The 12,256-nt window shown below is 49.8% G+C and overlaps 1 protein-coding gene across 1 annotated transcript; it reads right to left on the bottom strand.

Annotated features, from left to right (window-relative positions):
- Positions 1-4,387: 4,387 nt before the first annotated feature.
- On the bottom strand, positions 4,388-7,696 carry OLIG1 (oligodendrocyte transcription factor 1). Its single transcript, XM_024239528.3, has one exon. It carries the CDS (start codon positions 6,548-6,550, stop codon positions 5,744-5,746), a length of 807 nt encoding a protein of 268 aa, XP_024095296.1. The 5' UTR covers positions 6,551-7,696; the 3' UTR covers positions 4,388-5,743.
- Between the last annotated feature and the right edge of the window lie 4,560 nt (positions 7,697-12,256).

Below are 12,256 nucleotides of genomic sequence, written 5' to 3'. Positions count from 1 at the left end.
TCATCTGTAAAATGGGGATAATGCTGGTGCCTACAAAATGAAAGCATGCATGTAAAATGCTTACAACCCTGCTTGGTGCCCGATAACACAATGAGCTCTTATCAGCACCATTGTTATTTTTATTTCTAGTAGTAATGCTCTGTCATTTCTGCAGAGTAGCTTCTCCTTCCCACCTGCCTGCCCCCAGGTGAGTTGGCTTTTCTTTTTTCTTTCTTTTTAACCTCACAGAGGAGTCTTCTCATCTGCTCTTATGATTTTGAAGTCTCCTGGTCCTATGACTTTGGCATTCTCTAAGCAGCTACCCACATTACTTAGAAGCTTCTGGGACACAACAGCCCTTACTGAATCCCAGTGCTGGGAGCCTGTTTCCTGCACCCCATGGCTTGCCTTGGACTGGTGCTCCAGGTACAGGGCCTGTCAGGGGCATCTGTCCTCTATTTCAGGCCACCGCTGCAGAAGGGCCTGTTGGAGAATCACTCGTGTCCATGAAAAACACTCAGCAAAAAGATGCCGACGACGTTGACACAGGTTCCAGCAGGGTCAGAATGTCTAGTGTCCACGTGAAAACACTGAGGCAGCCAGGAGGAGAAAGTCTCTGAAGCTGTGCCTTCAGAAGCTGTTTTCTCCTCGCACCCCGCTGCCCTTGTCTGTCAGCCGTCTGATTGCTCACTTTCAGAAACTCGAATGACAAACCTGCAACCGTCAGAGGATCCCTCACAGAGGTGGCCTTGCCTCTGCCACTCGCTGTCACCAGTCTGGGCCTCTCTTGGGGCTAGGGGGCGAGGCTGCCGAGAAAGTTCAGGTGACTCAACTGCGGTCAGGTCAGCCAGCAAGGGATTTGTCCTGAGCCTATCTCTCCTGGATGCCACCAGCAGGGCCAGCCCACAGGCTGAGCAGAGAGGCTGGAAGAGACCAGAGGACCGAGATTTTCCGGGGCGGGGGGGCGGGGGGGGGGGGCGGGGGGCGGCGCAGAAGAACATGCTCAGCTCTGGGTGGGGACCTCCTGTCGGGATTCCCATTCCTTGTCTCACCAGGACAGACCAAGGAAGCAGCCTGTGCTTCCCCAAAGCAGGCGCTAGTCCCTGGCATTGCTGCCTCTGACCACCTGTGTGGCTTTGACTGTGGTTCCCGACCATCCTGGGCCTCGGTTGCCTTATTCAGTAAGGAGAAGAGAGAATGGATGATTTGCAAGTGCCTTTGCCTGCCAGCATTAATGAGACTCAGATATGATTTTGTACCTGCAGCCTTTGTCCCAGGTAGTGGCCTACTTGCGTGCTCTGTCCTCTGTGGTCACTGCAGAAGGCTTAGCATGGATGTAAAATGCATTCTTTTTGCTTTCAATCAAGGCATTCCCCACCCCCCCACCACACACACACAAAAGTGTCATGCAGCCTGTAGCGTTTAAGGACTTGGAATATTCAGCTCCTTGTCCTGAGCTCAGAGCCTGGCCTGTCAACAGCAGCAGGAGGGAAGGAGGAGAGTTTGCAGAGAGCTCCTAATCCCGTGTGAGCAGAAAGAATGTGGTCTGGTTTCTTTTCAGGCATGTCAGCTTTTACGCTGGGCTTAGTTAAAAATGACAGAATGGGAACTGCCTTAAGAACGATTTTCCAATGTCTCCTTAAATAACGAGACTAGATTGTGTGCAGGTTTTGAGGAATATCTTGCTACTCCAGTTTTGCACATTAACTGGATCTTACTTGGAAACAGTATTTCTAACGTCTTTCCCCACAACTAAAAATCTGCTGGATAAAAGTGAATTCATGTTTTTGAAAAACATGGCATTTTTCACCCCATTGCTTTGTGAGCCTACTTCAGTGAATGTGGTAATCTTCTTATGGAATATTTATTGTGTGTGCAGAAGAGGGAAGAGGCAGTGAAGAAGCAGGAAAATACCTTCTGAGGGAAATATACTTTCCTAGTAAATGCTCTGTATACCCAGGTGGCAAAAGTGTCAATTGAATGACTCTTCCCAACCATCACCTTGCTCTTGGCAAGTTCATCAGGTATCCTTCCATGGCAGAAAGAAAAGCCCCTTTTTTTCCTGGCTGGCTTCCTCAACACAACAGGAGGCTCCAGGGGGTCTAGTTAGCAGGCTGAGGCTGTCTTGTACCCAGCCTCACCTGCGTACCTAAGCATTCAGGAAAGACCAAACACCTTAAAGCGGAGTGCAACATGGAAACACTGTTGTTCATCTTCTAAACTTCAGTAAGTGGAAATATTTTCCGTGATTCGAGAGGAGCCTCTTCCTTGAAGGAGCCACTTACCCTCTAAGCTATATATGTCACAAGGTTACATTTTTATGTCTAGTGTCATCAGTTTCCCTTAGAGGAGAACATCTGTAAGTAGACCATCACTGCGGGCTAGGCAAATCCCATCGTGTATTGATTCTGTTCTCTATTTACTGATTGCTCACCTGGACTCCAATATATATAACAATATAATTCCTCAGGGCCTTGTGTATTTTCCCATTGGGTTCAGTTTACTCTAATTGCCGGGACCCCACTTTGGTGGTTGGCTGGATGCAGGGAACTTTTTTGGCAGCGAGCCGTGGGTTCCTTCTCATCTTGCTTCTGAGGTCTTAGAGAGCCTTTCTCGAGGAAACTTACTAAGACCCTCCCAGCTGTCCCAACCCCTTCAAAGGCTAGCTTACACTTGTTCCTTCTGAACAAAGCCCACTCCAGCTAAAATCAAGTATGGTGGACAATTCAGCTAGCTCCTTTGCTGGTGTGACATAGCACTGAAGATTTCTAAAAGCAGTTCCATGCTCTAGAACACACATGTCTAAGCTTAAACTCTGCATGCAGAATACACTGCCCTGCCATAGACAGATGCTGAGCAGTCTGACTTTGCATTGTAGACACTGTATATAATTACCTTTTACCTGTTTCATCCTACAGGACTCTTCATTGCTTGCTGGTACTGTTTTTTAGGATGTAAACTCCTTATATAGAGCAAGTCTGCTAATCTTGCTTGGCACAATGGCCAAAAACACGCTATGTGCAGGCAGATAAGTATTTTGATGGCATCTGAAACAGCCCTGTGTATCCTTGTTAAATTTGTTTATAGCCTTTGGCCCTTCTGAAAAGCATGATAGGCTGTGATTTTCTTGGTTAAATAAAAAAAAAAATCACACACATATAGTGTTACTTTTCCTATAAGGCATGGGCAGCTTGTTCCCATTTACAGGTAGAGATGGGCAGACCCATTTTCTGCCCTGTAGCTTTGCGCTCCTTTTAGAGATGATGTCTGGAATGACAGTGGCATCTAGGTGCTGGTGTTGGACTGTGGGAGAAATTGTTTGTTTCTAATCCCTTAGAAGTATTTTTGTTTCAAGGAGAACCTGATTTGCTTTTGATTTCATTGATTTTCAGTTTTTTCCCTGCCCCTTGCCAAGATATAAGGTAAGCAAGGAAAGGCACTGAATAAACAGAAGGCCAGAGTTCAAATCTACTTTTTATAAAAGCTGGTGACTTTGCTGGTGGTAGAGTCTGGGAAGCATGAGAAATCCTCTTTTGGAATGAGTCGGTGCACAGAGCACCTTCTCCCATGCCCTCTTCTGACTTCTCCTTAAGGAAATAGACACAGCATGGTAGCTGGGCAATGCCATCTCTCCAGCCACCTCCCACCTCCTTCCCCCACCTCCAAAGTGGTGCTCCTTTTCTCTAAACGTATATATGCCTCAGATAAACCATCACGGATAAAATTGAGTAAGTTGTCTCTGGGTTTTAATTTTCCTCAGGTTAAAGGGGACGCTACTTCTCTACTACTCCCATACATTAAACAGTGGTTGGGTTTCATTAATAATTATGCAGTGTTTCATTATTGCAATGTGAGCAGGTCAGCCTTCCAAATTCTTTTTAACAGCACCAAACAGACAGAAGAGCTTTCTTCACCTCTTAGGTGAAGACAATTCCAACCTGATTTAAATAAGGGGTAGGTGGGTGCAGCAGCGGGAAGCTCATACTTGTGTGGTGTTAAGCTTCTGTCCAAGGATATAGAAAAGGTGGATATCCTGGAAAGATGTTGAGCTACAATTTTATGATAAAGGTATTGCTTAACCAATTTTCCAGCGGATGAAGTTGTAGTTAAAAGAGACCTATGCCTGAAGCTTGGCAAAGAATGAATTCCTGGAATTGCCTCTCTCCCTTCTCTATCCCATTCTCTATCCCACCCACCCACTTACCTATAATCCTCACATTTCCCATGGATGCCTGAACTTGAACTACAGTTGCCTGTTCATTGGATTATTTTACAAATCAGGAAGTCACATTTTAAAACCTGGGACCCCGGTCATTTACCTACCTACCTTCACCCCGAGGTTCTAAATCCACTAGCATATAAGGACTTTTTTTTATTACCAAACAAATCAGACAAAAAATGTAAAAAATCAGACTTTAAATGTTTTATTTTGTTGATTCTGTACAGCGTCAGGAAACAAGGTTAGAAGTAAAATAAAGTGCCAGTTAAATTCAGCTACTACCAAAAACCAAAACCTTAAACATAGAAAATCAAAGCAAACTGCGGAAAGGTCATAGCATAACCTTGGGTAAAGGAATTTGTTAACGTCTGTAACAAATCGAAACTGACTACGTATGTAGCTCTTCAACCGCAAGACCGCGAGAAGGAAGACCTGCGGGCCGCGCTGGTCAAGGGCCCGGCCCGCTAAGGAACAGCGGAAAGCGCCTTCCCGCCGTCGCCACCGCAGCTGGGATCCGCCGAGCGGCGGGCGGTTCAGGGCTCCCGGTCCTCCTGCGTGTTAATGAGAACGTTAATTAGCGATCTTGACAGGACGGCGACTGTGAGACGCCTGGTTACCTATTTTAGTAAATCGGGAACACTGGATGCAAGGCGGTTGGTTTTCGTTTTTAAGCAAGCTTAAATGTTGGTTACGCTACTTTTGGGGAAAGGGAGACGAAAGGTGAATCTCGAGTTCTAAGCTGCTTTCTAAGAAACCCCCAGGATTTAAGAGCGAAAACTCTTCTGCGACAAAACACTGGATACGCGAGTCTTAAATACAGCTCTCCAAACAGCTGGTCTACAAAAGCGGACCCATGTCCCAACCCAGCGCACCGTGCGTTGTCCTCGCCCCTACCCACCGCACCCCGACGCCGACCACCTGTCCGCCGAGGGTCCGTCCGTCTGCCACGTCCCAGACCGTCTACGCCGCCTAACTGGTCTTTTTCTGCTTCTTGAGGTCCGGCAGCCTCCTTTGATAGGACCTGGCTGGCGGCAACAAGGGCGCCCGTGGCCTCTGGCCGAGGAGAAGGAAAAGAACCATCCACCCCTCCGCCCCCGCCACTGCTCGAGCGCAGCCCCTAGTACTGTGAGCCGGCCTGCTCCGCTCCGGGGAGGTCGCGCTCGGGGATGGCCTCTCGCTGCACCCGGGGCGCGCCAACCACGGCACGGCGCCCTAAATTCTACATCGGCCCCGCGAAGCGCGCAACTCCAGGGACAAGGAGAGAGATGTGCTGGGTGAGAGTGAGCACTTTCTGCCTAAAGCTGCTGGAACCGACCCAGAACCCCAAACTGCCCCGAGGCACCATCGAACATCCGCTCTGGTCACTTTAACGTCCCAGGGGTGGGGGCAGGGAAGGGGGTGCCCGACAGTCCCTTCCTCTGGACTGGAAGTTTCGAAATGCTCTCCTTGCTCGGCCTCGCTCTCCCAGACGCAGGGAGCAGGGGCGCGGAGAAGCTGAGCGGAGGGAGGCCGGGCCGAGGTCGCGCCCCAGGCCCAGGCCGGCCCTCACTTGGAGAACTGCGCCTGCACGGCGGCCAGGCCCAGGCTGGCCGGCACCAGGTGCGGGAACTTGCACACGGCGCAGGTGCAGAGGCCGGGGCCGCCTGCGCCGCCGCCGGGGAGCGCGAACTGGCCGCACGGCGGCTCGTCCAGCGCCAGCGACAGGTACTTGGCGGGGCGCAGCGCGTCGGGGGGTCCTACGGCGCCGGGCGCCAGCAGCACGGAGCCGGGCGCGGCGGCGAGCAGGGGCAGCCCGGCCAGCAGCAGGCGCGGCGCAGCGGGCCCGGCGCCCTCGCCCAGCGCGCGGCGCAGCTCCTGCAGCGAGCTGCCCAGCAGTAGGATGTAGTTGCGGGCGAGCAGCAGCGTGGCGATCTTGGAGAGCTTGCGGCCGGGCGCGCCCTGGCAGTGCGCGGCTGAGTAGGGCAGGATGACCTCGCGCAGCGCGTCCATGGCCAGGTTCAGGTCCTGCATGCGCTTCCGCTCGCGGCTGTTGATCTTGCGCCGCAGCTGCTGCTGCTGCTCCTCCTTGGCGTCTGGCCGGGCGCTGCCGCCCGGGTGCGCGCCGGACCCGGGCCCGGGGCCTGGAGGCTCGGCCGGCGCCTCCGGCTTCTCGCGCGCAGCCTTGGGGAGGAGGGGGGCCGTCGTGGAGGAGGAGGAAGTGGAGGAGGTGGAGGAGGAGGAGGAGGAGGGCGGCTGCCTGTAGCCCACCAGCTCGTAGAAGGAGGCCCCGAGCTGCAAGTCTCCGGGCCGCTGTGGCCGTAGCATGGTCCCGGGGACCGCGTTCACGCGCGCCTGGGAAACCGCATAGTACATCTGGGAGGCGGTGGGGGCGGCCGACGACGCCCTTCAGGAACGCCCCGGGGTGGGCCGGTCGGCAGGCCGCCCCTCCCCGCGGACCTGCGCGCGGGGAACCGATGGTGGGGCCCTGGCCCGCGCCCTACCCCTTTAAACCCGGCTTGGGAACCTGCGGGGCAGCGGGTGGCGGGGCGCAGCCAATGGAGGCGCGAGGCCGGGCGCAGCCGCGTGTTCATTGGCTGCTTGTGCCGGGGCCGCGCGGAGGTGCGGCTGGCACCGCTCTAGGAGGTTATTGTGAGCGCCTGTGCCAGCCGCGCGGGACAGGCCCCCTGAGCGAAGTAAGGGCGCCTTTTCAAGGCAAGCGGGGCTGTTGAAGGAGGACTGGTCGCACTGGTCAGGCTGCAACTCATGTGCCTTCCTCCAGCAACTGTCTACTCAAAAACAACCTCCCCCATATTTTTTTTTAAACTGTGATCACACATTCATAACATAAAATTTACCGTCTTATGTTTAGAGTACTGTTCAGTAATGTTATATGCATTAGTGTGCACATTAAATTGATTTAAATTAAATTCACATTGTTGTGCAACCAATCTCCAGAACTCTTTTCAACTTGCAACCCTGAAACTCCACCCATTAAACAACTCCCCACTTCCCCCGCCCCCCCCCCCAGCTCCTGGAATTCACCCTTCTGTTCTGTCTCTATGAATTTGTTCTACTCTAGGTCCCTCATATAAGTAGACTCATACAGCACTTGTCTTTTAGTGACTGGCTTCTTTCACTTAGCATACTGTCTTCAAGGTTTATCCATGTTGTAGCATGTATCAGAAGTTTCTTCCTTTTCAAGGCTGAATAATATTCCAGTATATGGATATACCACATTTGGTTTATCCATTCATTCGTGGATGGATATTTGGGGTGCTTTTGGTTGTTGTGAATTATGCTGCTATGAAAATGAGTGTATCATTTTTTTTTCCTTAAAATACATAATTTCCTGCCAGGTTCAGGTCACTAAATTTCTGGACTAAATGACAAGTAGCATTAGCATGTTTCCTCCCTGCCACTCCCAACCTCCTTCCCCATCTCTCTGACTGAAAGGTCTTTAGGGACAAAGGAGCCTTTGGGTCGTGTTCCTCTCCTCCCCGAAGGGGATGATCTATCAGCAACTTGACATTTGCTTAAGAAAAAGTCACTCAGAAATTGGCCTCTTATTAGAAACAAAACAAAACACCCACATAGTCCTATCGGTTGAGGGTGGGAATGAATCATTTTATTTGCCAAATAAAATAGCATTACTTGGTGTCTATGGACATTTTCTGCCCCCAGCACCAGTGCATGCTACTATAACTTGTCAATGTCCTGGGGAAGAGGGCATTTTGGTGTCTGTGCTTGCTGGTTTCAGGGCTGCTTTGTTCTGGTTTTCTTCCACCAATATTTGCCACATGGGTTCACTCTGATCTTTGCTTCTGACCCCCAGCTCTGCCTGTAGCATCCTGCCTATGCCTCAGGTTCAGCTCCAACCTTGCTTTCTTCTGGAAGCTTTGGTGATTTCTCCTCTTCCTCCTTTCATGACTCTTGGCAAACCATTGATAGGATTTCTTCGTAGCCTATTGTGTTATGTGGATACCATCTCTGCATTTGGCTATGATTGTTTTACGGTAGGGACCCTGTTCATTTTTGCATCCTCCCGAAGCCTAGCACAGTGCTTGGCACTTACTGTGTGTCCTGGAGGTCTCTAAAGATGGTCTGAAATCTCCCTTAGCTCAGAGGCTCATCCCTTAAATGCACAAACTCTTGGCAATGCTCTAACCCAAGCATTTTCCTAAAGGTTTTATAGAGAGGGAAGGAACCTGGTAAGATCTCCTGCCTCTCAGAGGGGCCTGGCCTGACATGGACATGGTGCTGGGGGCCCCACTTTGGGAGAGAGAGGGAAGCCTTGGCAGGAAGGAGCTGAGTGCTTAAGCAGAACCATACTAAGCAGGAAGGAGAGAGAGAGAACAAGGGAATAGTCTTGAATGTTTCAAGCAATTAAGTTGAACACCTCACTAATCATTTCACCTTCTGTTAAAGCAGCTTGCTTTCAAATCATTTTTACAGACACTTTTTACGTTTGGTTCTCATGGGGCCCCTGTGAGCTGGGCATTTTTGATCCCTTGATGTCCATGATATAACTGAGGCTCCCAGAAGGCAGTAGATTGCTCTGTGCCTTCAGACAGGACAGGCAGAGCGGCCCCACCAAAGACTGGCTTCCTGAATTCCCTCCAGCAGAACCAGGCTTCCAGGAAGCCCAGGAGGGGGCCATGATGGGGCGGGTTGGGGACTGGGTATAAGGATGGAGGGGCCAGCCTTGACCGTGCCAATATTGATGAGTTGGTGGGTTCCAGCCATGTTCCCCAAGAGAGTGTACCCAGAATCCTGCCACCATAAACCCTGCTCCAGCCTCTTTGGCAATGCCACCCTTACTGTCAGGACCCTCTGTCCTGTAGCTGAGGTGCCAGATTGGGGCAGGCCCTGGTGACATCCCTCATCGGCTTCCTCCCCTGCACACAGCCTAGGTGGGGCCCCTAGGGTCTTACCCTGCCAGCAGAAAGAGGAAGTGAATGGGGAAGATAAAATCTAAAGCCTTGGCCAGTTGCCTAACTTGTACGCTCCCCATTTCCCACCCACAGGAACGGGCACCCAGGAATCAAAGAGATGGAAACACACACATGCTGCTTTTCCCACCTAGAAGCACCCCTCTTTCCTGTGGGTGTCCCTGAGGGTTTTCTTTAGACCTAAGTCTCACCTCATCTCCTCCTTGGAAAACTTCTCTCTCCCCCAGCCAAGGATACTGTCAACTGGATATGCTGTATATTTCAGTGCCTTGGTAGAGGGCCCTAGAAGAGGGTTCTGGGTGGCCATTCAGCTCCAGCCTGGGCACGGGATTTGGGGCTGGTTGGAGCTGGTGACTTGGATGGTCCCTTGTGCTAGGCTGAAGCAGTGGCATGCAAAGTGTGACAGCTGGCAAGGGCCAGCCAGTTACTGTGGCTGCTGGCACGGGCCCCGGGGTCTGTCTCAAGGGGAGGCAGCTGCTGCGGCCTCCCACATTGAGGACATGCTTGGGGAGCAACTTGTGTCCACCGTAACAACCGCTCTTTTCTTTGCCTAAAGGGGCTTGTGTGTGTGTGTTGGTGATTCCTTTCACTCTGCAGAGGTGTGTGCCTCAGATTTCCTTTTCCTTGTGTAGAAACCTAGTGTCTCCTGCCCATTCCCCTGTCCCTGCCATCTACTCTTGCTTTGGGTCAAGAAGCTTGGACCTTGGAAATGGCAGACACTGGGGACTCAAAGCCTCAGTGATGTGTGAGTGTGTTTCAGATGTAGCACCATCCCTCTCCTCTGTAAGAACAGAGATGGGGTGTACTGCTGTGAAGCCCCCTGTTGTCCTGCGCAAAACTGTCCTCTTGCAGAAGGCCAGCAGAGTGTAAACAGCTGCTAAAATGTGCTGCTTAACTGGCTAGAGCTTAGACCTCTAATGGAATAATGAAGTTCACTTTTTAAAGTGCTACTTACTTCTAAGAAGGTCAATATTCTTTGGAAAATTTAAATTACCCAGTAGGTGTTGATATTCACACTGTCTCTAGGAGAAGTGGCAGCCTTGTCCGTTGTTTGCCACATATCAGGTGCCCCCATCCCATCCAAATATAACTCTTCCTGGAACACAAAGGTCAGGGAAGGAGCTGCAAAGAGAGTAGCCCTTAGCTTTGTTCTACGTTTCTTCTTTCTGGTTAGAGGAGAGTAGTAGTAGAGACAGAAAATCGGGGAAGAGTAAATGGATTACCCTTTGGTAGTTGTTCTTGGACAGGGAGGACTCCTTGGGGATGCTTGATCCCATCTCATCTGGGACCAGCCCACCAGAGTCTCAGTCACACTTAGAAGCAGTTCAGGTTAAATACAGATTCCTGCTGGGAAAATGTGAAAGAAAATGAGTTTTGCTCACTTTGACAGAGAATACAAGTTAAACAAGTTGTTGTAAACTGACACAATGTTTATTGTTGCTTACAGTGTTGTGTAGTTGTTGTGTACAATGCAATATAGTTGTCACAGTTGTCCTTATTTTCAATGTGGAAGGACATAGGCAGTAATACAGTGTTCTTGGTTCTGATGACAACACTCAAGATTATCGAATGTCATGGGTTGTATTTTGCAAATATTATAAGAAGGTTTATTTTATTTTTAATAAATGGCATTGTGGCTTAATACAGTTTATTACTTAAGGTTATTTCTGAGCCTAAATTTGTCCTGTGATGCGTGTGTGTGTGTGTGTGTGTGTGTGTGTGTGTGTAAGAAAAAAATAGGAAAATAAATGATCAACTGTGTATTTCGGGGGTTTCCTTTTAATTAAAAGTGTTTTTTTTTTTTTCTTTTTTCTTTTTTTTTTCCTGAAACAGAATCTCACTCTGTCACCCAGGCGGGAGTGCAGTGGAGTGGTGCAATCTCACTCACTGCAACCTCTGCCTCCCAGGTTCAAATGATTCTTGTGCCTCAGCCTTCCGAGTAGCTGGGATTACAGGTATCTGCCACCATGCCCAGCTAATTTTTTGTATTTTTAGTAGAGACAGGGTTTCGCCATGGTGGCCAGGCTGGTCTCAAACTCCTGACCTGAAGTGATCCACCCGCCTTGGCCTCCAAAGTGCTGGGATTACAGGCGTGAACCACCACTCTCAGCCTAATTAAAAATCTTGATATAGCTTTTGGTGACATAGCTCAAACAGATGGGCATGCCCTCTCTCCCCACACAACACATACACTCTCAGAGTGACCTAACAGATTTGGAAATTTACATTGCTTCTGTGAGCACCAAACAATAAAATTCTACACATTGCTAATAAACATGCGTTTTAATATCTCTGACTGTATATGTGAAATGAACTATTCTTTACAAGAAGTTTCACATAATCATTGTGAAATGCATTCTAAAAGAGAAATGCATTGTTTGTTTTATAGATGTTCAGAGAGTTTCTGCCACATCAAAACTTGAAAGCAGGTTGGTGGATGGGAGGCAGAGAAATAGAACATAACTGACAGAGGTTCGCAGAGGGAGTGTGATAAGAATAACTGTGAATGAAGATATGGGTATTAGCACATGCAACTCGGTGTCTGAAGAGTTGGTTTGGGGCAGAACAAAAATATCCTCTGAGCCTCCCTGAAGGTAGTAGCTGAAGCCAAATGTTTCCAAGGCTTACACTGATACAATAAAAAGAGACAATTTGCTTGGAAGGCTGTGGCTAATTTATAACACAATGTCCAATGTCATGGTTAGTTTTGTTGCAAAAATTTGGCAGTTTAACCCAGAGTCTCAGGCAGCCTGAAAAGATGCGAGCGGTTCTGGCCTCAGCATCTCTGGCTTGCTGGATGTTCCGAATGGTTCAAACAAGCCCTTTCATAGAGACGCAGGGCCAAGTGTGCTCAAAGGAATGAGGGAAACAAAGGTGGCTCTGAAGTCATTTCCCCGCACTGGGTCCAGCCATCCGGTTTCACTCCTTCCCCATTGAACCGGCAGAATGCAACAGGAAGAGCGGGGATGAAAGAGAACAAACAGGCCGATGTGTTTGGGGAGAGAATGGAGAGAGGCCGCGGCGCTAAGCTGCTAAACTTTTTCATTCTAGGTTTTTAGAAAGGAGTGAATGATGAATTATAGAAACCTGAAAGGTAATAAAATATGGGTCACTGAAGCGCTGAGGCCAA

This window comes from Pongo abelii, chromosome 22, assembly GCF_028885655.2.
Source record: "Pongo abelii isolate AG06213 chromosome 22, NHGRI_mPonAbe1-v2.0_pri, whole genome shotgun sequence".
Classification (NCBI taxonomy): domain Eukaryota; kingdom Metazoa; phylum Chordata; class Mammalia; order Primates; family Hominidae; genus Pongo; species Pongo abelii.
The sequence above is the reverse complement of the archived record's forward strand: the minus strand, read 5'-3'. Positions and strand labels throughout refer to the sequence as shown.